General features: G+C 50.3%; 1 protein-coding gene across 1 annotated transcript in view; it reads left to right on the top strand.

Moving 5' to 3' along the window:
* LOC147097649 (Krueppel-like factor 1) overlaps window positions 1–26350 on the top strand; it is a 36299-nt gene extending 9949 nt beyond the window's left edge. The window contains exons 2-3 of the mRNA XM_085971639.1: window positions 14436–15480; window positions 24621–26350. Coding sequence (XP_085827765.1) covers window positions 14436–15480; window positions 24621–24796 — 1221 coding nt within the window. The 3' untranslated portion in view covers window positions 24797–26350. The remainder of the gene's footprint in view (window positions 1–14435; window positions 15481–24620) is intronic.
* Window positions 26351–26784: the final 434 nt, after the last annotated feature.

Genomic DNA, 26784 nt, shown 5'->3' with positions numbered 1-26784 from the left:
ATCGCTCCTCAAGAAATGTCATTTATTCTGAACAATGACCATGTTTTCGAGACCCTGGCGACTAAGCTCCTCCATGGCCTTAGCCATTCTCTCCTCTATGGTAGCCAGCCTTTCCACGGAGGTTGCCATCCTTTCCGCGGTGATGCGTTCACGTGCCAATGCCTCCACAAAGGCTCTGCTCATGTTTGCGATGGACTCCTCCATTCGTTCGACACTCGCAGTGACCCTGGAGACAAAACCTGCCGGAGACTCCTGCACCTGTTCCTGGAGTTCCAGCACCGCTCTTGATCTGGATGGACCCGGAGACACAGGGTCGACGTGCAGCTGAGCCGAGCTGGCAGAGTCCTGCGCCCTCCGACGAGGACTCTCCATTACTGTCCCTGTCTCCGCCTTCTGCTGATGCTCACTTGTGATCTGTGATACACCAGGTGACAACACTACTCTATCTCGCGAAGGTCCCACCGAGGTGTGAGTGTCTGCGCTGGTGATGTGTGTGCTGAATTCTGCTGAGGCTGCGCCCTCGGAGGTTGCAGCTTCCTCTGAGGAGTCTGGAGGCTCAGGCTGTTCCTCCTGGACAGTGGGGACGGGGGCTCTCGATGGTCCTGTGGGGGAGTAAAGGAAAGAGTTAGAGATGTGAGGTCAAGGTTACATAAACATTGAATAGTGCAGATGATCATAAGTCAATCTGTTAGAGCATCAGATATTCATCATCAGTGACTCATGCAATGTCAATGAGAGAGATGCCAAACTATTCTGTCACCAGCTTGCTGTGATGCGCCCATCTGTCTGTCCCCCACTTGGGAATCCTCCTCGATCCCGGCGATTTTCCAGGGCCGCCTCCTCCGAGGTGGCGAGCTGGGCTACTGAGGGTGGCCCTCCTCCTGTCCTCACTCTTTCCCTCTTATTGTGGGCTCTCTTTTCCTGCAATGAGTGACACAAGTGGAGTTTGAGTGAGAATGAAGGAGTGAGTGTAGAGAATCCATAGCATAGATGGTTAGAAGGAGACCAAGGGCCCTCCCTGTGTGTTGTAAGTTGTTGTTGTATCACAGTGATAGGGAGTGTGAGGGCTGCATGGTCGAATAGTTAAGTGAATGTGACCATAGAGAGGGAATGGGTAAGGGTGCAGGGATGTAAGTGTCAAGTGGGATGTGAAGGAAGGGGTTGGCAAAGCAGAGTGCTGGTGAGGAGAGGCGATGGGGATCAGGTTGAGGGTGATGGGAAAGTCATACTCACTTTTCCTGTGCGGAGACAGTCATGAAACCTCTTCCTGCATTGCAGCCAGGTTCTGCGGCTCATCGAGATGGAGTTAACCTCCTGGGCCACTTGTAGCCAGCTCCTGTCTGCTGGGGTGGCTTTTTTCTCCCTGAGGAAAGGAAGAGCACCTCCTTATTGGATCTTGCTCCCTGCACCAGAGCTTGGAGGGAGGGCTCATCGAAGCGTAGAGCACACTTTGGCCTACTGGTGGACATAGTCGATCAATGAAGTGCTTACTACAATGGCCATAAAGTGTGCAGTCTCCAGGAGAAGCAAGGCTGCTTGCAGGCCTTAAATCCAACAGCATTAATGATGTCATCGGAGGCGACTTTCTGGATGAAAAGATTCATTGGGCCAGGGGTTTCCACACGCTGGAAAGCAAGGGCCCAATTAGGGGAAAATTGCACTTTTTCCCCACTTCACTTCCGAGTCGGGGTCCTGACACGAATTCCACCTGACCCGCCCCAGCCTGCTCACTGGCAAAATCCAGCCCACTGTATATTCTATATATTGTACACAGGAGTGTTATATCTCTGACACACTGTATATTCTATATATTGTACACAGGAGTGTTATATCTCTGTGACACACTCTATATTCTATATATACATTCTATATATTGTACACCGGAGTATTATATCTCTGACACACTGTATATTCTATATATTGTACACAGGAGTGTTATATCTCTGACACACTGTATATTCTATATATACATTCTATATATTGTACACAGGAGTGTTATATCTCTGACACACTGTATATTCTATATATTGTACACAGGAGTGTTATATCTCTGACACACTGTATATTCTATATATACATTCTATATATTGTACACAGGAGTGTTATATCTCTGTGACACACTCTATATTCTATATATTGTACACCGGAGTGTTATATCTCTGTGACACTATATTCTATATATACATTCTATATATTGTACACCGGAGTATTATATCTCTGTGACACACTGTATATTCTATATATACATTCTATATATTGTACACAGGAGTATTATATCTCTGTGACACACTGTATATTCTATATGTATATTCTATATATATATATATTCTATATATTGTACACCGGAGTATTATATCTCTGACACACTGTATATTCTATATATTGTACACAGGAGTATTATATCTCTGTGACACAATGTATATTCTATATGTATATTCTATATATATATTCTATATATTGTACACAGGAGTATTATATCTCTGACACACTGTATATTCTATATATTGTACACAGGAGTATTATATCTCTGTGACACACTCTATATTCTATATATACATTCTATATATTGTACACCGGAGTATTATATCTCTGACACACTCTATATTCTATATATTGTACACAGGAGTGTTATATCTCTGACACACTCTATATTCTATATATTGTACACCGGAGTATTATATCTCTGTGACACACTGTATATTCTATATATTGTACACAGGAGTGTTATATCTCTGACACACTCTATATTCTATATATTGTACACAGGAGTGTTATATCTCTGACACACTCTATATTCTATATATTGTACACAGGAGTGTTATATCTCTGACACACTCTATATTCTATATATTGAGTGTTATGTCTCGGTCAGTGTTCCCGTTAAGCTGCGCAGGTGCTCAGCGGTCTGGAGTTCCCGCACTAGCCGCTCGCCGGCTTTTCAATTGGAATAACCGCGCATTCGCGAAGATTTGAATGGTCGGCGCAACCACTTAAAGGAGCCGCGCACCCAAAAAACTTACAGGGGACATTGGTCTCAGTAACATATAGTGTATTTCAGATATTGTACACAGGAGTGCTTTATCTGTAGTTATATTATCACTCTTTTACCATATCCTTTTTATTTCATAGGTGTGGGTGTGTATTTGTATACATATGTGTATATTTGAACCACTATTACCATATATGGGTGCATGTGTGTACTTTTTATTTATTTATTTATTTATTTATTTAGTTAGTTAGTTATTTTTTTATTCGTTCCTGGGATGTGGGTGTCGAGAAGGTGGTGGTGAGCCGCCGCCTTGAACCGCTGCAGTCCGTGTGGTGAAGGTACTCCCACAGTGCTGTTAGGGAGGGAGTTCCAGGATTTTGACCCAGCGACGATGAAGGAATGGCCGATATACTTCCAAGTCAGGATGGTGTGTGACATGGAGGGGAACTTGGAGGTGGTGGTGTTCCCATGGACCTGCTGCCCTTGTCCTTCTAGGTGGAAGAGGTCGCCGGTTTGGGAGGTGCTGCCGACTTGTGCCTTGTAGATGGTGGAAAGGCTTTGGGAAGTCAGGAGGTGAGACACTCGCTGCAGAATGCCCAGCCTCTGACCTGCTCTTGTTGCCACAGTATTTGTGGCTGGTCCAGTTAAGTTTCTGGTCAATGGTGACCCCCCAGGATGTTGTTGATATATGTCATAATAATCAATACCTGGTCCTCTTGGTCACTCGTGGAGCAGAATGGATGGTAAGAGCCTGGCCTGTCCCAGCTTCCCAGATGAATGCAGATGGCAGAGTTTAGAGGGCCATAGGGGGAGGGGAGCAGCATAAATCCAGCAAACCACACCTGTCCCAGGTAGCGTGCTCCAGGAAGCATCTCCCTGTTGCCACAGCTATCGGACAGGGACAGTAAAAGCACCCTGACTCCCTGGCACCCACTCCATCCCACTTGCGTTATGTAGGCGAGGGCAGGGGCTGGGACACAAACTGTTGCGAAAAGGCGTTCATTGCAGTGGAAGTAATCTCACTGCATCGAAGCCTGTGGGGCATCGTGTGTGAATGCAAAACCCAGGATAAGGGGTTGGCCATTTAGGGCAGAGATGAGGAGAAACATTTACTGTCAGATACCTAAACAATGGCATGCAGCTGTTTTATTAAGTTTCAGTATTACGGTAACTCACTTTAATTTGCATAATCATGCATGAAGACATAACGTAGGAAATAGGAGCAGGAGTCGGACATTCGGCCCTTCGAGCCTGCTCCGCCATTCAATAAGATCATGGCTGATCTTCGACCTCAACTCCACTTTCCCGCCCAATCCCCATATCCCTTGATTTGCCAAAAATCTATGATCTCAGTCTTGAATATGCTCAACGATTCCGCCATCTGGGGCAGAGAATTCCAAAGATTCACAACCCTCCTGAGTGAAGAAATTTCCCCTCCTCTCAGTCCTAAATGGCCGATCCCCATATCCTGGGTTTTTGCATCTGCACATGAAGTGCCCCAGACTTCGGTGCAGTGAGATTGTCTCCACTTCAATGAACGCCCTTTTGCAACAGTTTGTATCACAGCCCCTGACTCTGCCTACGTCACATCAGTGAGACAGAGCAGGGGCCAGAGAGGCAGGGCGCCAACGTGCTTTTTGTTCCCAGGCCTCCAGAAACCAAGCTTGGCGGCCAAGGCAAGTGGCCGGTGCCTGGCATCGGAGCCGCCATTTTATTCCGAGCGAGCCCCCTCCTCCTTCTTTCCCGACCTGGCCCCTGATGGGAAAATGTGGGGAGAAGGGGTTGCGGCCTGGAGTGGTGGAGTCTGCACTCTGGCAGCGCTGGCCTTGTGTGACGTCTTGGGCGGGTTTAAACCCAGGGGGGAACAAAAAGGGCTGGAAACCCTCATCAGCTCGGGCAGCACCTGTGGAGCAACGCCGGTCAGTCTGTTGATGCTTCAAATCTTGCGACCCCGTCCTCTGGACTGCATCTGATTGAACCGTCGACTGACTGACTTGTGTTGACCGATAGAAAGACTTGCATTTATATAGCGCCTTTCACCAATGGCAGGACGTCCCAAAGCGCCAATTAAGCATTTTTTGAACTGCAGTCGCTGTTGTAATTTAGGAAATGCGGCAGCTGGTTTGTGCACAGCAAGATCCCACAGTGTGATGACCAGATCATTTTTTTTTTAGTGATGTTGATTGAGGGATAAATATTGGCCAGGACACCAGGGATAACTCCCCTGCTCTTCTTCGAAATAGTGCCGTGGGATCTTTTACATCCACCTGAGAGGGCAGACGGGGCCTCGGTTTAACCTATAATAGAATGGTTACAGCACGGACGGAGGCCATTCGGCCTGTCGAGCCTGTGCCGGCTCTCTGCAAGAGCACCTCAGCTGGTCCCACTCCCCCTGCCCTTTCCCCGTAGCCCTGCAAATTTTCTTTCCTTCATATACTTATCCAACTCCCCTGAACATCTCGACTGAAAGACGGTGCCTCCGACAGCGTGGCACTCCCTTGGCACTGCAGTGGGGCATCGGCCTGGATTTTTGCGCTCCTGTCCCTGGAGTGGGAGTTGATCCACAATCTCCGGACGATGAGCCGAGAGAGCGCTGCCCACCGAGCCACTGCTGACACGGGTGCCTTTTGCGGATTTCCAGCTTTCTCTGGGTTTTAGTTTCACATTTCCAGCGTGCGGGGTATTTCACTATTTTCCTGCACTTGTAGTTGTGTGGCCAGTCTCTGAATCCAGGTGAATTTGGCACACGTGGGGTGCGGGGGGGAAAGTGACGCTCGGATATAAATGGAGTGCGAGACGGGGCTAGGGTCATGGCACGGCTCCTCGGCGCAGACATTTCCTCCTTCTGCATCCGGTTTCTAATGAACGTCTGCAAACAACATGTGCAATGAGCTGATGTTCCTAAATATCTGAATACAATGCTGCCTAACCTGTTGGGTAGAAGTGGAGTTAGCTCGTCATCACTGAAACTTCCCTGTTCACACAGAGCTTCAGTGCCTGATGTGCTGCCGGCTGGGGTCACCGCGTAGCGCCTACTTTCAAAATGCCCCCTAGTTCCACAATACCGCAATCCCCACTGTGCAGAGAGCAACCACACAATCGAGTGGGATGTACACAATTAACCAACACGTTAATTAAACCCAATTTGCTAACTCATTAATTAAGCACTTCATTAACTCTCTCGTTAAACACAATTAACTAACACAGTGGCAGACGTGGCACATCCCGTCTCTTGAGTCAGCAGCTTGAAGTCTAGGCTGACTCTGCCAGCGCTGCACTGTCGGAGGTGCCAACTTTCGGATGAGACGTTCAACCGAGGTCCCTTCTGCCCTCGCAGCTGGACCTAAAAGATCCCATGGCACTATTTTGAAGAAGAGCAGGGGGAGTTCTCTCCGGTCCCCTGGCCAATATTTACCCCTCCACCAACACCTGATGAACAGATGATCTGGTCATTATCTCATTGCTGTTTGTGGGAGCTTGCTGTGCGCAAGTTGGCGTTTCTTACATTACAACAGTGACCCAGAGGGTGGTGGGGGCCTAGAACTCACTGCCTGAAAGGGTGGTAGAGGCAGGAACCCTCACCACATTTAAAAAGTACTTGGATGTGCACTTGGGATGCTGTAACCTGCAGGGCGATGGACCAAGAGCTGGGAAGTGGGATTAGGCTGGATAGCTTTGTTGGCCGGCGCGGACACGATGGGCCGAAATGGCCTCCTCCCGTGCTGTAACTTTGAGATTCTATGACTGCACTTCAAAAGTACTTCGTTGGCTGTAAAGCACTTTGGGACATCGTGAGAAAGCAGAAAAGAAAGACTTGCGTTTCTATAGCGCCTTTCACGACCACCGGACGCCCCAAAGCGCTTTACAGCCAATGAAGTACTTTTGAAGTGTGGTCACTGTTGTAATGTAGGACAATGGCAAAATACTGCGGATGCTGGAAATCCGAAATAACAACAGGAAATGCTGGAAACACTCAGCAGGTCAGGCAGCATCGGTGGAGAGAGAAACAGAGTTAACGTTTCAGGTCTGTGACCCTTCGTCAAACGTGGCAGCCAATTTGCGCACAACAAGCTCCCACAAACAGCAATGTGATAATGATCAGATAATCTGTTTTTGTTATGTTGATTGAGGGATAAATGTTGGCCCAGGACACCGGGGATAACTCCCCCAGCTCCTCTTCAAAATAGTGCCATGGGATCTTTTACATCCACCTGAGAGAGCAGACAGGGCCTCGGTTTAATGTCTCATCCGAAAGATGTTCTGAAAGGCGCTGTGTAATTTTAAGTCTTTGTTTCTTGTTAGCTAGAGTGACCGCAGGTGACCGTGCTTGACAATTACTCATGGGTTCGGAGCCCCATGAGGTGTGCACGCACCATCTGGTTTGCAACGGAGCTATACAGAACAGGAAGGTGCCAGCTTCAGCCCCTGGCCTGTGCTGAGTGATCGGCTCTCGGGCAGGGTGACAGTAGGGGCACTGCAGGAGCCGCCAGGTTGTGTGGGGGTGGGGAAAGATCAGTCAAAGTTCCTGCTGCTGTTCCTTGCCCCCTCCACCTCCCCCCCCCCCCCCCCCCCTCCACTGGAAAGTGCACACGATTGTATTTAAAAAAATTCATTCATGGGTTGTGGACGTCGCTGGCAAGGCCGGCATTTATTGGCCATCCCCAGTTGTCCTGGAGAAGGTGGTGGTGAGCCGCCGCCTTGAAATGCTGCAGTCCGTGTGGTGAAGGTGCTCCCACAGTGCTGTTAGGGAGGGAGTTCCAGGATTTTGACCTAGCGACGATGAAGGGTCGGCCAATATACTTCCAAGTCAGGATGGTGTGTGACTGCGAGGGGAACTTGGAGGTGGTGGTGTTCCCATGCGCCTGCTGCCCTTGTCCTTCTAGGTGGAAGAGGTCGCGGGTTTGGGAGGTGCTGCCGAAGAAGCCTTGGCGAGTTGCTGCAGTGCATCTTGTAGATGGTACACACTGCAGCCACGGTGCGCCGGTGGTGGAGGGAGTGAATGTTTAAGGTGGTGGATGGGGTGCCAATCAAATGGGCTGCTTTGTCCTGGATGGTGTCGAGCTTCTTGAGTGTTGTTGGAGCTGCACTCATCCAGGCAAGTGGAGAGTATTCCATCACACTCCTTACTTGTGCCTTGTAGATGGTGGAAGGGCTTTGGGGAGTCAGGAGGTGAGACACTTGGCCCAGGGTGCACCCATGAGGTGGTAACGCTTGCTGCCTGTGCCCCCACAGGGTGGGCGAGGTGCAGCTGGCATCTGTTGACCTGAACCCCCTCCCTCGCAGAGTCAGTGCCTTCAGGACCAGAGGGGGGGGTGGGCAGGGGGCGGAAAGAGCAGGCGTAAACCATAACAAAAGAAAACTGGGTTTCAGAATCTTGCGTAGCTAACTACCTTGTGAAATTCTTTGATCGATACAAGAACTTCCATCTAAGTAGCGCTTATAATGTAGTAAAACATCCCAAGGTGTTTCACGGGAGCGAATATCAAACAAAATTTGACACCGAGCCACAAGGAAATCTCAGAAATAAAAACAGAAAATGCTGGAAATACTCAGCAGGTCGGGCAGCATCTGTGGAGAGAGAAACAGAGTTAATGTTTCAGGTCGATGACCCTTCGTCAGAACTGTAAAAAGTAGGGGCAGGGGGAGGGAGGGGGGAAAGAACAAAAGGGAGGGGCTGTGAAACAGAAAGCAATGAAGATGAACAAGGTAAAAGAGACAAACGGAAATCCTGTCGGAGAGACGAGCCAAACTTCTTCGAGGCGGGTATTCCTAGAAGAGAGGTGGCAGTGAACCAAACACGAAGACAATAGCAAAATACCGCGGATGCTGGAAATCTGAAACAACAACAGAAAATGCTGGAAACACTCCGCAAATGCTGCCTGACCTGCTGAGTATTTCCTGTTTTTATACAAGGAGATATTAGGGCAGGTGACCAAAAACCTGGATAAAGAGGAGAGAGAGGCCGGGGAGAGAAGCAGAGTGGTTTAGGGACGCCATTGGAAATACCATTTTAAACTGAATCATATTGCATTCCTTCGGACTGTCCCAAGCTTTAGACTTTGGTCCATATTTTGTTTTCTGGATTTTGCCCGTGAAACAATTTGTTGGGGGAGGGGGTTTGTAACACCCGCCGGTGTCAGCATCAGCCCAGGGTGGACTTCTTCGACCAATGCGACGCCGTGCGGGCTGCGAATGGCTGATACTAGCCAAGCAGGAAGCACCTGATAAGCTGGCCAACCCCCCCCCCCTTTGTTGAACAGCTGAATGAACTGCAGAATGCGTTGGAATTGCAACGGAGCTCTCGAACCTTCAGACAAAATATTCCCGAAACCAAAGCTCCTCACTATCATCTCCCTCTACCAGATCCTTGCACGACCTCCGGACGTCCCAATGTGCTTTACAGCCAATGAAGTACTTTTTTGAAGTGTCGTCCCTGTTGTAATGTAGGGAACGCGGCTGCCAATTTGCGCACAGCAAGCTCCCACAAACAACAATGTGATAATGACCGGATAATCTTTTTTTTAGTGATGTTGGGTTGAGGGATAAATATTGACCAGGACACCGGGGAGAACTCCCCCCTGCTCTTCTTCGAAATTGTGCCGCGGGATCTTTTACAGTTCACTTGTCATCCGAAAGACAGCACCTCCGGCAGTGCAACGCTCCCTCAGTACTGCACTGGAGTGTCAGCCTGGATTATGGGGCTGAAGAGCGGTGGGGTTTCAACACGCGACCACCTGACTCAGAGTGCTACTGCTAGGCCAAGACCCTAACCCTAGCTGTTTTTCCCCCTTCTAACCCCCATGGAGGGGGGGGTTGGGGGGGGGGGAAAGAGGGGGAGAATGCACGGAGGGCAATAAATAGGGCTCTTCCCATCTGAGACCAGCTAAGTCAGTTTGTGTGGCTTCTGTCCAAGTGATTTGCAAAGATACAACAGCAGATATCCCCTACTGCCAGCAGAGCTAATCCCTCCCTCGGGCACAGCCTCCTCTCTATATTGACTTAAAGTATAAGCTCTCTGATGGTGCCAAGACACAAAATACATGTATGATCCACGGACAAGTCTCAACATGGCCTGGATTCTATCCACTGACATTGCAACACACCTGGAGCATGTGCCAAGAAAGTTGCACAATGACATATTAAGCTACAGAATAAACACACGTTTCTCGATTATTGGCTAATTAAGCAGTAAAATTACTTTTTTTAAGCTCGGGAGTTTGTTGAGGTTTCTGAATAAACATCTAGGGAACAGGATGGCCGCACTGTGGTAGTGTGTGAAATGGCTTCACAACTCAAAGAAAACCACACCAGGATTGGGAGTAAGGCTTAAAGGCCTTTCTCATGACAGAAGGCCTGTAAAGAAAGAGCTTGCACATCTCCGAGTGCATCCCGCGCGGTGAATGACTTTGATGCGCAGCAAGATCCCACAAGCGCCAAGGGGGACACCTGTTTCTGGTGGTGTTGGTTGAGGGTGGAATGTCACCGGGAGAATTCCCTGCTCTTCTTCAAGCGAGATGGGAGGATCTGGAACAGCCAAAGCTGGGCCAGCAGAACAGGCAGACAGTGTTTTGGTTTGAAGAGTCCCGTCTGAAGATTGGCACCGACCCCCCCCCCCCAGGCCTACCAACTCCTGGTGGGCAAGGTCCTGACCTCCAGCCTCAGGACGGTGCTGGTAATTCCTGATGGATCACCACATAGAATGGAAGGGAAAAGGCAACACGAGCCCACAGTCAGATAGAAGGGAAGAAAGAAAGAGACTTTCATTTATATAGCACCTTTTCACGACTTTAGGACGTCTCAAACTGCTGTACAGCCAATGAAGCACTTTTTGAAGTGGAGTCACTGTTGTAATGTAGGAATATCAGCAGCCGATTTGCGCACAGCAAGATCCCACAAACCGCAATGTGATAATGACCGGATAATCTGTATTTTTAGTGGTGTTGGTTGAGGAATAGATATTGGTCCCGGACACCGGGGATAAGTCCCCTGCTCTTCTTCGAAATCGTGGCCGTGGGATTTTTTTACATCCGCTTGAGAGGGTAGACGGGGGCCTGGGTTTAACGTCTCATCGGAAAGCCGGCACCTCCGACAGCGCGGCGCTCCCTCAGCCCCGCACTGGGAATGTCGGCCAACGTTCCCGGTTAAGCTTCGGGCCGCACAGCGATATGCAGGTCCCGTGCAGCCAGCTCCATGACGTTCTAGTGGCGGAAAGCGCAAATGCGCGGTAATTTGTACGGGCCGCGCACCCAGAAACCAATTTTACGGGGAGCATTGGCGTCAGCCTGGATTTTGACTTTGACCCACGACCTTCTGACTCTGCGACGAAGGCTTTGAAGGGAGCAAGAGAGGGGGGGGGGAAAAGAGTCCGAGAAATGGGGCGAGTGAGAGGAGAGCAGACAAAGCAGACCTTTGGTGGCCATGCCTTTTGTTGCCTGGGCCCTAAGCTCTGGAATTCCCTGCCTAAACCTGTCCGCCTCTCCACCTCTCTTTCCTCCTTTTAAGACGCTCCTTAAAACCGACCTCTTTGACCAAGCTTTTGGTCACCTGTCCTAATTTCTCATTATGTAGATCGGTGTCAAATTTGTTACCTTAAAATACTCCTGTGCAGCACCTTGGGACGTTTTACTACATTAACGACGCTATATAAATTTTTAAAAAACTGTACGAATGTCACTGTGGGGCCCACGCAGCTTATGGCTATTGCTCATGGTTGTTGTTGAAGGGCGGTGCCTCGAACAGCTGGGTAGCTCCTACCGAGGGACTGACAGCTCTGCTGCAATTGTTTAGACACCAGAGCCAGTGTTAGCAGCTTATCCAAATGCTGAGCTTTAGTTGACTTTATTTGAATATATCGGTCTGATAAGGGTTTGCTCAGCTTTGGCTCCTGTCTGTATAAAGCAATTGGAACAGGATATCAGCTTGAGCTAATAATAGTTTACAACAGGGAGCAAAGTTTGCAAAAGAGAAGATAGGAATCAAACTGGGTTTTGGGTGACTCACACTGAAACAAGTTTTCTTGGCTCTGTAACGTGCGACGCGGAGATGCTTTCAAGAGAGGATTTTTTTTTTAAGTTTGCTTTATTTGAATTTACCCACGACCTACCAGTGCCAACTAATCATTTGCCTGAGAGATCGCAATCGAGCACACCGTCTTTTTAGCAGCACAGTTTAAGATGCCCATTGGCGCTAACCCACATTTGGATGGTTGGGGTTAATGAGTGTTCAGGAACTTGTGTCCTCGCCGAGCCACTCCCAAGAAAGAAAGTGAAAGACCTGCATTGCTATAGCGCCTTTTACAACATCGGGACTTCCCAACGGGCCTCATTTCACACTTAAAACAACCTGTGTCCGATCCGGGAGGCACAAAAGAATTTCAATGATGGGGATCTTACCTGTGGGTCTGACGCAGGGGACCAGGCTGAAAGCATCCTTTCTGTCACTTCCACAAACATTTCTGTCGTGTATTGATTGAGAGTTTACCACCAGTCAATATGGTAATGTAATGTGCAAGTTTGACACCAGTAAATATGGTAATGTAATGTGTATTGCATTATGGGAATTACCCAGGAAAGCAGCAGTCGGCCATTTTACCAATAAGGTAAAGATCCCAGTTATGAGCCTGTCTGTCTGACTCTGATTTAATTCAACATATCTACATGCTTGATTGAACGCATTAAAGCATAGATACAACAGTTTCTTAACCCTTTTATGACAGCAAGGCCCCAGCTAGTTAGATCAAAACTTTACAGTGGTTTGGAAAATTGAATGGGAAACCTGGATTGACCATATACAGCACAACATTCCCAAAATAGGAACGCTCACTGATTCCTTTTTATAAAAGCAGCGGAAAGTTCGCTGTAAATTGATATAAATATGTATCGGCTCTATATCAATGCAAGTTGTTGTTGAGGGCCATTTGAAAAACAGATGGAGATTATCATTCGATTTTCAACCTATTCAGGGATGCAGCCGCGTACAGACAGCGGAATGAGTAAAGATGGGAAAACCTGCTTTTATACAGCGCTGTTCACAGCCCCAGAATGTTCCAAAGTGCTTCACAGCTAATGAAGTACTATTTTGGAGTGTAGTCACTGTTGTAATGTAGGAAACGCAGCAGCCAATTTGCGCACAGCAAGCTCCCACAAACAGCAATGTGATAATGACCAGATAATCTGTTTATAGGGAAGCTGGCTGAGGGATAAATATTGGCCCGGGACACCCCCCCCCCCCAACAGCTCGCCCTGAGAGGGCAGACTCGGTTTGACGGCTCACCCGAAAGACAGTGCAGCACTCCCTCAGGACTGCCCTGGGAGCGTCGGCCTGGATTATGGGCTCAAGTCGTTAGATTGGGACTTGAACCCGCGACCTTCTGGCTCGGAGGCGAGAGGTGCAACCCACTGAGCCACGGCCGGCACCCGCCAGGTTTACACGGCACTCGCCCGTGGGCTTTTGTTCATTTGAAGGAAATGGCAGTTTCGGGACAGCAGCAACAACAAATTGCATTTATATAGCGCCTTTTAACCTAGCAAACCGTCCCGAGGTCGCTTCACAGGCACGTAATCGGACAAAAACGTGACGGCAAGCCAAAGAAGGAGACATTGGGAAAGGTGACCAAAAGCTTGGTCAAGGAGGTAACATAGAAACGTAGAAGATAGGAGCAGGAGTAAGCCATTCGGTCCCTCGAGCCTGCTCCGCCATTCAATGCGATCATGGCTGATCATCCAAATTCAGTACCCTGTCCCTGCCTTCTCCCCATATCCCTTGATCCCTTTAGCCTTAAGAAATATATCCAACTCCTTCTTGAATATATTTAATGAATTGGCCTCTACTGCCTTCTATGGTAGAGAATTCCACAGGTTCACCACTCTCTGGGTGAAGAAATTCCTCCTCATCTCCGTCCTAAATGGCTTACCCCTTATCCTTAGACTGTGACCCCTGGAGGTAGGTTTTAAGCAGGGTCTTAAAGGCGGAGAGGTTTAGGGAGGGAATTCCAGAGGTTCGGGCCTAGACAGCTGAAGGCACAGCCACCAATGGTGGGCCGAAGGAAATCGGGGAGGCACAAGGAACGCAGAGTTCTTGGAGGGTGACCGAGATAGCGAGGGGCGAGGCCATGGAGGGATTTGAACATGAGGATGTGACTTTTAAAATTGAGGCGTTGTTGGACTGGGAGCCAAGGTTGGATGTGCACTTGGAGTGCCGTAACCTACAGGGCTACGGACCAAGAGCTGGAAAGTGGGATTAGGCTGGATAGTTCTTTGTCGGCCGGCGCGGACACGATGGGCCGAAATGACCTCCTTCCCCACTGTAACTTTCTATGATTCTATGATTGATTAAGTCGGCGAGCGCCAGCGTCATGGGTGAACAGGAAGCGTGAGTTGAGACAACTTGAGAAAGACTGTAATTCAACTTTGAAACTAACAAAAAGTGTCTGATTTTTGTTTTGCAGTGGTGGGAAGTTAATGACCGTTCAACAAAGCCGAACTCCATGAGCAACAAGCGTTCGCCCGACGAAGTGGCTGGCCCTCTGCTTGCGCCTGATCAGATCAAGCGAGAGGAGGACGACTTCAGCTCATACTTGGACCTGGACTTCCTTCTGTCGGACCTTTCCAACGCGGAAACCGGTGCCAGTGCGCCGGTGCCACCTGGGTACCCATTGGCAGACGTGCCAGAGAACTGCAGTGGAAAATTTAAGAGGGAGCCCCAGGATGCCACAGGCTGGAATAGTTCTGAGGCCTCGGCCACCAGCCTTGTAGCTGAACTGTTGTCTTCCGATGTCCAAACAGGCCAACTGGGACCCAGCAATCGGGCCAATTGCGTTGACCCTCGCAGCAAGACCTACACCAATTTAGGAGCTGGGGACCACGGTCCTTCCGTCGCACTGCTGGAGAGGTTGGTAGACCCCTCGCACATGCCAACAGGGAACACTGGACATGGGTTTCAGAAGCAGGGCGGTGTGGCTTCCGCCTCCTCCTCTGCCAGTCAATTGGTAGATGAGAAGCCCATTTTAATACCAAGGAACCATTTGCAAGTACCCCTTGGTCGGCAGTTCTATCCTCCTCAAACACCGATGCAACCAGCCCCGGGAGATGCGAGGACCCAGCCAAGGAGCCAGCAGATGCACCAGTTCCAGATTCCCCAGCATTATCGATACCACCATCTTCAGCAGCAGGCTCCCCTCAATTACCACGTACTCTCCAGATACCCGTCCTACTACCCGCACCAGCCCCCTCACCAGTACCAGGGGCAGATTCACTTCTACACGTCCAACCTCAAAGCTGCCCACTCCGCACACGGCACGGTCCTGTCTCCCCCCTCCTCCCCTCTGGTGGGCTTGATCCCGCCAACCGCAGTGCCGGAGGATGCCAAGCTCAAGCGGAGCCGGAAGACCTGGGTACGGAAGCGTACAGCCACCCACACCTGTGACTATCCTGGCTGCGGAAAAGTCTACACCAAGAGTTCCCATTTGAAGGCCCATCTACGCACCCACACAGGTAACATCATTCACGGAGCCTTGGCCCGAATTCAGTGGTGCCAGTAAAGAGTAAGGAAGTTGTTTTCATTCAAACAATGATCACATCTTTCAAAGGCAGCCTGCAGTCCTTTGAAGTTATGTAGGCAAATGCAAAGGCACATTGCTAACTCTCTCTCAGAAAGCAATCGAATGAACGACTGGTTAATCTGTTTTTGGTAGTGTTGTTGAGGGAGGAATCTTGGCCGTCACCTTGAGCTCGTCCAAAACGCTGCTGCCCGTGTCCGACAGAACATAAGGAGCCGGAGGAGGCCCCTCGAGCCTGCTCTGCCATTCAATGAGATCATGGCTGATCCAATCTTGGCCTCAACACCACTTTCCCGCTCTCTCCCCTTACCCCTCGACTCCCTTGTAGTTCAAATGTCTGTCAGTCTCCGCCTTGAATATATTCAATGACTCCGCCTCCACAGCTCTCTCGGGTAGAGAATTCCAAAGATTCACGACCCTCCGAGAGAAGAAATTCCTCCTCATCTCTGTCTTAATGGGTGCCCCCTTATTCTGAGACTATGCCCCCGAGTTCTAGATTCCCCCACGAGGGGAAACATCCTCGCTGTCAATCCCTCTCCGAATCTTATATGTTTCAATAAGATCACCTCTCATTCTTCTAAACTCCAATGACTATAGGCCCAACCTTTCGTCATACGTCAACCCCTTCGTCCCAGGAATCAACCTAGTGAACCTTCTCTGCACTGCCTCCAATGCAAGTATATCCCTCCTTGCATATGGAGTCCTATTTCGCACCAAGTCCCGTTCACGCATCATTCCGCTGTGCTCGCTGACCTACACTGGCTCCCGATCCGACACTGCTAGATTAATAAAATTCTCATCCTTGTTTTCAAATCTCTCCATGACCTCGCGCCCACCACCACCCCCCCCACCCCATCTCTGTAACCTCCTCCTGCCTTACAACCCTCCGAAATCTCCAATTCTACCTCTTGCGCATCCCCGGTTTCCATTGCCCCGCCATTGGCGGCCGTGCCTTCAGCTGCCTAGGGCCTAAGCTCTGGAATTCCCTCCCTAAGCCTCTCCGCCTCTCTCCTTTTAAGTTGCTCCTTAAAACCTACCTCTTCGACTATGTTTTTGGTCACCTGTCCTAATATCTCCTTATGTGGCTCGGTGTCAAGTTTTGTTTGATAATCGCTCCTGTGAAGCGCCTTGGGGACATTTTACTATGTTAAAGACACTGTATAAATGCGAGTTGTTGGGACACCGGGAGAACTTGCTGCCCTGCTGCAAACAGTGCCTTGGGATCGTTAACATCCATCTAAAACACAAGAACAAATGGGCGGCAGGCTCTGTTTAAAGGGGATGAGTTTTGCCCACGTGTCGGGGGACGGGCGTTCACTTTCCAGCACCGCTTTCCCTCGGGAGGCAGCACCCACATATACACGGGGCAGTGGCAGGGAGCTCGGGATTATCACACTTTCCCGATCAAAGAAAGAAAGGGCTCGCATTTCTCCAGCGCCTTTCACAACCTCAGCGCATCCCAAAGCCCTTCACAGCCCACAAAGTACTTTTTGAAGTGTAGTCGTTGTTGTAATGTAGGAAACGCGGCAGCTAATTTATGCACAGCAAGCTCCCACAAGCAGCAATGTGATAATGACCTGATCATCTATGATGTTGGGTTGAGGGATAAATATTGGCCCAGGACACCGGGGAGAACGCCCCCTGCCCTTCTTCCAAATAGTGGCCGTGGGATCTTTTACATCCACCTGAGAGGGGCAGACGGGGCCTCGGTTTAACATCTCGTCCGAAAGACGGCACCTCCGACAGTGCGGCACTCCCTCAACACTGCACTGGGAGCGTCAGCCTCGAATTTTGTGCTCAAGTCTCTGGGGAGGGACTTGAACTTAGAACGTTCTGACTCGAGTGTAGAGTGGCGCCAATCTGAGACATTGAAGACAGTTACCAGCAAAGGTAGAACCTGCCTATTTTAATCCCTTCCCCTTTCAGTCATCAGTTTAGCTTCACTACCCCCAGGCATGGGGTGTAAGCCTTATATAACGTTATTTTATGATTTTATCTCCTCTCCTGACGGTGCTGACACTTGCCGGGACAGCGGGCCATTCGCAAGGCTGAAGCGTGCATGTCAGCAGGCTATTGAACCATGAAGTCCATCGCGGCCCTGTCCCTCATCCGACGTCTATTTCCCAGCCGGGGTGGCGGGGGGCAGTGTCACTGGAGAGCGATGAGGGGACAGAACCCCCACCCTGTGCCCCCTGTTGGTGTGTCTCTCCTCCCTAGTGGAGGGACCCTGAGCCCCTCCTCATCTGCTGCCCGTCTAACTGTGCCCAAAGCAGCAATGGAACCCTGACCTTCCAGTCTGCATTGGCTCAGTACGACATCGGGACTTACCCACTAGGCCATTAGGGAGAGCTCTAAGAATAAAAGCATTTGAACCCATTTCTGCTCCATATGGTGAAAGAGGGGTGGACTTCACAAATTAGCGTCCCAGGTATAGAGATTCGTGCGACTGCGTATCAGGAGTTCAGGGGTGGTGCCTCACACAGTTGACCATCCATTAAGGTTACCTCAAGTGCCTGAATTTCTCCGTACGTCCTCCTGTTGGGTGAGCTCTCTCGTCGCGGGCACTAAATGGTTAAAGTCTATTCACTAATAAGTCTGGCCATTGGCGCCAGCCCGTCAGACGACCTCTGGATTTTAGTGCCCCTCGTTCAATGAAGGTGCCAGGTTGTCCTAAGCAGCCGATGTAACAGCCCCGACCTCTCGTTGCCACAGCAACCCACGTGTGGTAAGAAGAGGAACATAGGAACAGGAGGAGGCCATTCAGCCCCTCGAGCCTGTTCCGCCATTCAATGAGATCATGGCTGATCTGTGGCCTAACTCCGTATACCCGCCTTTGCCCCACATCCCTTAATACCTTTGGTTAACAGAAATCTATCAATCTCAGATTTAAAATTAACAATTGATCTAGCATCACCTACCGTTTGTGGAAGTGAGTTCCAAACTTCTACCATCCTTTGTGTGTAGAAGTGTTTCCTAATTTCACTCCTGAAAGGTCTGGCTCTAATTTTTAGACTGTGCCCCCTAGTCCTAGAATCCCCAACCAGCGGAAATAGTTTCTCTCTATCGACCCTATCTGTTCCCCTTAATATCCTGAAAACTTTGATCAAATTACCCCTTAACCTTCTACAGGAAACTTTCGATTTACCGGCACCTAAATAACCGGAAATCTCGGTTAACCGGCAAAATTCAGGAGTAGGTTCAGGTAACTTTTATTACTTGCCTTCCTCCATGTGTTGCTGTGCAAGGGTGTGGCTGCAGCTGTTGCTAAGCTACAGAGACGCTTGCAACTTGGGGCCATTGTTCTGAAGCTGTTGCTAAGCAACAGGGTTTGTTGCTTTATACGGAGCTCTCAGCTCTCCCTATCTTTTAGTTCGGTTATCCGGAATTTTTGATGAACCGGCACCACGTCGGTCCCGTCCGTGCCGGATAAAAAAAAGTTTCCTGTAAATTCCAGGGAATCCAACCCTAGTTTGTGTTCTCTCTCCTCGTAATTTAACCCTTGGAGTCCAGGTATCATTCTGGTAAACCTACGCTGTTCAAGAGATGAGTATTATCCACGTGATGGGAGACGGGAGCTCAGTTATATACAGCACCGCCTTCCCTCATCAACAGCAACTTGTATTTATATAGCGCCTTTAACATAGCAAAACATCCCAAGGTGCTTCAGAGGAGCGATTGTAAAACAAAATTTGACACCGAGCCACATATTAGGGCAGATGACCAAAAGCTTGGTCAAAGAGGTAGGTTTTAAGGCCTGTCTTAAAGTTGGAGAGAGAGAGGTGGAGATGTTTCGGGAGGGAATTCCAGAGCTTAGGGCCGAGGCAGCTGAAGGCACGGCCACCAATAGTGGATCGATTAAAATTGGGCATGTGCAAGAGGCCAGAATTAGAGGAGCGCAGAGATCTTGGAGGGTTGCAGGGCTGGAGGAGGTTACAGAGATAGGGAGGGGTGAGGCCATGGAGGGATTTGAAAACAAGGATGAGGATTTTGAAATCGAGGTGCTGCTTAACCAGGAGCCAATGTAAGTCAGCGAGCACAGAGGGTGATGGGCGAACGGGACTTGGTGCGAGTTCGGACACGGGCAGCTGAGTTTTGGATGACCTCAAGTTTACGGAGGGTAGAATGTGGAGGCCAGGTAGGATTGTGTTGAATTAGTCAAGTCTAGCGGTAACAAAGGCATGGTTGACAGTTTCAGCAGCAGATGAGCTGAGGCAAGGGCAGAGACGGGCGATGTTAGAGATGGAAGTAGGCGGTCTTCGTGATGGTGCGGATATGTGGTCGGAAGTTTATCTCGGGGTCAAATATGACACCGAGATTGCAAACAGTCTGGTTCCACCTCAGACTGATGCCTCTGGAAGCAACTGCAGGGAGCTCTGAATTATCACACCTTCCGGATCAAAGAAAGACTTGCATTTATATAGCGCTTTTCACAACCTCAGGATGTCTCCAAGCGCTTTATAGCCCATGAAGTACTTTTGAAATGTAGTCACACTTGTGACGTAGGAAATGTGGCTGCCAATTTGCACATAGCAAGCTCCCACAAACCGCAATGAGATAATGACCAGATCAAGTGGGTACGGTAGCACAGTGGTTATGTTACTGGACTAGTAATCCCGAGGCCTGGACTAATGATCTGGAGACACAAGTTCAAATCCCACCACGACAGCTGGGAAATTTAAATTCAATTAACTTAAATAAATCTGGAATAAAAAGCTAGAGTCTGTAATGGTGACCATGGGATTGTTGTAAAAGCCCATCTGGTTCACTAATGTCCTTTAGGGAAGGAAATCTGCCGTCCTTACCCGGTCTGGCCTATATATGACTCCAGACCCACAGCAATGTGGTTGACTCTTAACTGCCCTCTGAAATGGCCCAGCAAGTCACTCATTTGTATAAGGCAGCTCACCACCACCTTCTCTCAAGGGCAATTATCCCATAAATGAATATAAAAAAAATATATATAAACAGCCAGTTAGTACTGTACCACAGTACTCAATGTGATGGGCAGTGGGAGCAGGTACTCCGTCTGTACACGGAATATGATGGGTAGTGGGAGCAGGTACTCGGTCTGTACACGGAATATGATGGGCAGTGGGAGCAGGTACTCTGTCTGTACACGGAATATGATGGGTAGTGGGAGCAGGTACTCGGTCTGTACACGGAATATGATGGGCAGTGGGAGCAGGTACTCCGTCTGTACACGGAATATGATGGGCAGTGGGAGCAGGGACTCGGTCTGTACACGGAATGTGATGGGTAGTGGGAGCAGGTACTCCGTCTGTACACGGAATATGATGGGCGGTGGGAGCAGGTACTCGGTCTGTACACGGAATATGATGGGCAGTGGGAGCAGGGACTCCGTCTGTACACGGAATATGATGGGCAGTGGGAGCAGGTACTCCGTCTGTACACGGAATATGATGGGCAGTGGGAGCAGGGACTCGGTCTGTACACGGAATGTGATGGGCGGTGGGAGCAGGTACTCAGTCTGTACACGGAATATGATGGGCGGTGGGAGCAGGTACTCGGTCTGTACACGGAATATGATGGGCGGTGGGAGCAGGTACTCAGTCTGTACACGGAATATGATGGGTAGTGGGAGCAGGTACTCAGTCTGTACACGGAATATGATGGGCGATGGGAGCAGGTACTCCGTCTGTACACGGAATATGATGGGCGGTGGGAGCAGGTACTCAGTCTGTACACGGAATATGATGGGCGATGGGAGCAGGTACTCCGTCTGTACACGGAATATGATGGGCGGTGGGAGCAGGTACTCGGTCTGTACACGGAATATGATGGGCAGTGGGAGCAGGTACTCAGTCTGTACACGGAATATGATGGGCAGTGGGAGCAGGTGCGCCGTCTGTACACGGAATATGATGGGTAGTGGGAGCAGGTACTCCGTCTGTACACAGAATATGATGGGCAGTGGGAGCAGGTACTCAGTCTGTACACGGAATATGATGGGCGGTGGGAGCAGGTACTCGGTCTGTACACGGAATATGATGGGCGATGGGAGCAGGTACTCAGTCTGTACACGGAATATGATGGGCAGTGGGAGCAGGTACTCCGTCTGTACACGGAATATGATGGGCGGTGGGAGCAGGTACTCCGTCTGTACACGGAATATGATGGGCAGTGGGAGCAGGTACTCAGTCTGTACACGGAATATGATGGGCAGTGGGAGCAGGTACTCGGTCTGTACACGGAATATGATGGGCAGTGGGAGCAGGGACTCCGTCTGTACACGGAATATGATGGGCAGTGGGAGCAGGTACTCCGTCTGTACACGGAATATGATGGGCGGTGGGAGCAGGTACTCGGTCTGTACACGGAATATGATGGGCAGTGAGAGCAGGTACTCCGTCTGTACACGGAATATGATGGGCGGTGGGAGCAGGTACTCAGTCTGTACACTGAATATGATGGGCAGTGAGAGCAGGTACTCGGTCTGTACACTGAATATGATGGGCAGTGGGAGCAGGTACTCAGTCTGTACACTGAATATGATGGGCAGTGAGAGCAGGTACTCGGTCTGTACACGGAATATGATGGGCAGTGAGAGCAGGTACTCGGTCTGTACACGGAATATGATGGGCAGTGAGAGCAGGTACTCGGTCTGTACACGGAATATGATGGGCAGTGAGAGCAGGTACTCCGTCTGTACACTGAATATGATGGGCAGTGAGAGCAGGTACTCGGTCTGTACACGGAATATGATGGGCAGTGAGAGCAGGTACTCCGTCTGTACACGGAATATGATGGGCAGTGGGAGCAGGTACTCCGTCTGTACACGGAATATGATGGGCAGTGGGAGCAGGGACTCGGTCTGTACACGGAATATGATGGGCAGTGGGAGCAGGGACTCGGTCTGTACACGGAATATGATGGGTAGTGGGAGCAGGTACTCGGTCTGTACACGGAATATGATGGGTAGTGGGAGCAGGTACTCCGTCTGTACACGGAATATGATGGGCAGTGGGAGCAGGTACTCAGTCTGTACACGGAATATGATGGGTAGTGGGAGCAGGGACTCGGTCTGTACACGGAATATGATGGGCGGTGGGAGCAGGTACTCGGTCTGTACACGGAATATGATGGGTAGTGGGAGCAGGTACTCGGTCTGTACACGGAATATGATGGGCGGTGGGAGCAGGTACTCGGTCTGTACACGGAATATGATGGGCAGTGGGAGCAGGTACTCCGTCTGTACACAGAATATGATGGGCAGTGGGAGCAGGTACTCGGTCTGTACACGGAATATGATGGGCAGTGGGAGCAGGTACTCGGTCTGTACACGGAATATGATGGGCAGTGGGAGCAGGTACTCCGTCTGTACACAGAATATGATGGGCAGTGGGAGCAGGGACTCGGTCTGTACACGGAATATGATGGGCAGTGGGAGCAGGTACTCCGTCTGTACACGGAATATGATGGGCGGTAGGAGCAGGGACTCGGTCTGTACACGGAATATGATGGGCAGTGGGAGCAGGTACTCGGTCTGTACACGGAATATGATGGGCAGTGGGAGCAGGTACTCCGTCTGTACACAGAATATGATGGGCAGTGGGAGCAGGGACTCGGTCTGTACACGGAATATGATGGGCAGTGGGAGCAGGTACTCCGTCTGTACACGGAATATGATGGGCGGTAGGAGCAGGGACTCGGTCTGTACACGGAATATGATGGGCAGTGGGAGCAGGTACTCGGTCTGTACACGGAATATGATGGGTAGTGGGAGCAGGGACTCGGTCTGTACACGGAATATGATGGGCGGTGGGAGCAGGTACTCGGTCTGTACACGGAATATGATGGGTAGTGGGAGCAGGTACTCGGTCTGTACACGGAATATGATGGGTAGTGGGAGCAGGTACTCGGTCTGTACACGGAATATGATGGGCAGTGGGAGCAGGGACTCGGTCTGTACACGGAATATGATGGGTAGTGGGAGCAGGGACTCGGTCTGTACACGGAATATGATGGGCGATGGGAGTAGGGACTCGGTGTGGGTACTGAATATGATGGGCAGTGGGAGTAGGGACTCGGTGTGGGTACTGAATATGATGGGCAGTGGGAGCAGGGACTCGGTGTGGGCACTGAATATGATGGGCGATGGGAGCAGGTACTCAGTCTGTCCACTGAGCTTATTTCTAAGGCTTCTAGGCCATGCTGCCTCCCACAAATCAATCTGTGAATCTCTTAAATGCCGCTTTCAGTTCCAAGGGCAATGGCTGCCCTCCGCGGGGGGTCACTCTTCATGTTTGACTTCAGTCAGTGTCAGCAGGCTATTCAATTGGGCAAGGCATCAACTGATCCAGTTCTCACCTGACATTCACAAATGGTCCCTTTCCAGTAGAGGCATTGATCAGGCTCGGGAGCCCTGGCTGATTGCCCTCTGTGTATTTTTAAAAAATTCATTCCTGGGATATATGCATCGCTGGCAAGACCAGCATTTATTGCCCATCCCTAATTGCCCTTGAGAAGGTGGTGGTGAGCCGTCTTCTTGAACCGCTGCAGTCCGTGTGGTGAAGGTGCCCCCACAGTGCTGTTAGGGAGGGAGTTCCAGGATTTTGACCCAGCGACGATGAAGGATCGGCGATATACTTCCAAGTCAGGATGGTGTGTGACTTGGAGGGGAACTTGGAGGTGGTGGTGTTCCCAAGCGCCTGCTGCCCTTGTCCTTCTAGGTGGAAGAGGTTGCGGGTTTGGGAGGTGCTGCCGAAGAAGCCTTGGTGATTTGCTGTAGTGCATCTTGTAGATGGTACACACTGCAGCCACTGTATGCCGGTGGTGGAGGGAGTGAATGTTTAAGGTGGTGGATGGGGTGCCAATCAAGCGGGCTGCTTTGTCCTGGATGGTGTCGAGCTTCTTGAGTGTTGTTGGAGCTGCACTCATCCAGGCAAGTGGAGAGTATTCCATCACACTCCTTACTTGTGCCTTGTAGATGGTGGAAGGGCTTTGGGGAGTCAGGAGGTGAGGCACTCGCCAGCCTCTGACCTGCTGGGGAGGTGAGGTAAGGGGCACCTGAACCATTTCATTTCTGTATCACAAGTTGTGTCTTTCCCATTGCAGGTGAGAAGCCCTATCATTGTAACTGGGAAGGCTGTGGCTGGAAGTTTGCCCGCTCCGACGAACTGACCCGCCATTATCGGAAGCACACGGGCCATCGCCCCTTCCAGTGCCAGCTGTGCGAGCGAGCTTTCTCCAGATCTGACCACCTGGCTCTTCACATGAAGAGGCACATGTGAGATTCCCCACCCCGCACCCCCTCAGCAACCTGCCCCCTTCCCCAAGGCCTGGACTCGCTGCGTGTGGACAACATCCCAGGCCCTCCGAACCATCGCCCCGTCGAGACCACAGGAGCACCCACCTCCCGCCGAGAGGAAGGGGGGGGGGGGGGGACACGTTTTGGTGCCTAGTTGGTTCTCTCATGTATACCAGGCACCAAAGGAAGGGTGTTGTGTGGAAAACGCGGTGTCTGCAAGATATTCCTTTTTATATTCAACAAAATTCAGCCGTGCTTTTTAGTTACCTGATAGGAGGGTGCCCAGGGCAGCACAGGTGCCCGCTGACGATCTGGTACTCGTGGAGTGTTCCCTGGCTGTCATCTCGTAGACTTTCTGTTGACTCTGCCCAGGACGCTGTTCACTGTACAAATCGTTTCTCGCCCACCGCCACCATCGCTGGAGGACAGATCACTGCCCGGTGTTGGAGGGGCACAGACTGCAAAAGCTTCCAAACCAAGGCACCTCCCCAGCAAATGCCACCTTGGCCCAGCGCTGCCCATTGAGTGGGCCTGGGAGCACAGTTCCTGTTGTGTTTAGATTGCGTCGGCGTAAGTGGAGGAGCGGGAGGTCTTCGCCGGTTCAGTGACTGGAGGGGGCGACGGATGAGCTCCACCGTCCTCCTCTGCGGGATCCTTTGACTCTTCGCTCTGCACGTTTGATTGAATTCACTGTACCCACCGTGAGCAACGCCTTCGATTCAGTAACTGATGATGGAGCGGGACGGTTGTGTATGTGAAATGGCAAAAACAGCAATGTTCGCTAACCTCTTGCAAGAAATGGGTGGCTTACCAAAAATATTGAACATCTTCCCGCCAACAACAGCTCAGTAAATTGTGTTCATGGCATGCTACGCACACTCGCACTCTCACACACTCCGAAGTTGACCCCTGACCTGTGCTGAATATTGGCCGCGACAGTGCTTGAGGAACACGGTTCTCCTCTGTACGGGTTTAAGAACATAAGAATTATGAGCAGGAGTCGGCCATACAGCCCCTCGAGCCTGCTCCGCCATTCAATAAGATCATGGCTGATCTTCGACCTCAACTCCACTTTCTCAATAAGCCTTTTTGTAGATCCCCCCACCCACCTTATCCCCCCATCCCCCAATCCCACCTTCTCCCCCAATCCCTCTGTCCTTTCACTAGAAATGCATCCAGTTCCCTCTTGCTCCCACTTTATATTTTCCACATCACTATCCTTCCCTGGTGATTTGCTCCACCTTTGGGTGAAATATTTGGCTCTGATTTCCTTTCCTGCTCCCCATTGTTAGTGAGCCTCCCGTTAGCATTTCCCCCCTTTCCCATGGTGAACAACTTGCCTGGCTCGGTCTGCAGCTCGCTGTAAATAGCACCAGCTTTCGGCTCCAGTTCAAAGAGAAAAACGATGTAAATAGGTTAAGACGGAGCAGCGGATTCTTATCCTTATTAGGGCGGGAGTCGAGGGCGATTATTTTGTATTTTTGCCCCGGTGGTTATGCTGAAATAAAATGTACGGATTTAATCCTTTTGCACTGTCCTTTTAGTCGGTGAATTTAATTTTTTTTCCCTCACACTGGTATAATCCTGTTCCACACGTCTTTCAACAAAGCAAGCTTTCATGTAAAGCAACACACTGTACTCTTCCACCCCCTGGTGGCCTTGATCTCCGGTCCATCCTTTGTGGCTGCGATGGCACGGTGGCATAGTGGTTAGCACTGTTGTCTCACAGCGCCAGAGACCCAGGTTCGAATCCGGCCTCAGGCGACTGTCTGTGTGGAGTTTGCACATTCTCCCCGTGTTTGCGTGGGTTTTCTCCGGGTGCTCTGGTTTCCTCCCACTGTCCAAAGATGTGCGGGTTAGGTTGATTGGCTATGATAAATTGACCCTTAGTGTTAGGGGGTTTTAATACGTGGGGTTACGGGGATAGGGTGGGATATGTGTTGGTGTAGGGGTTACGGGGATCGGGTGGGA

This window comes from Somniosus microcephalus, chromosome 31 (genome assembly GCF_052327205.1).
Source record: "Somniosus microcephalus isolate GS21.2 chromosome 31, FLI_Smic_1.0, whole genome shotgun sequence".
Lineage (NCBI taxonomy): Eukaryota > Metazoa > Chordata > Chondrichthyes > Squaliformes > Somniosidae > Somniosus > Somniosus microcephalus.
This window is presented reverse-complemented; position numbering and strand designations above follow the sequence as displayed.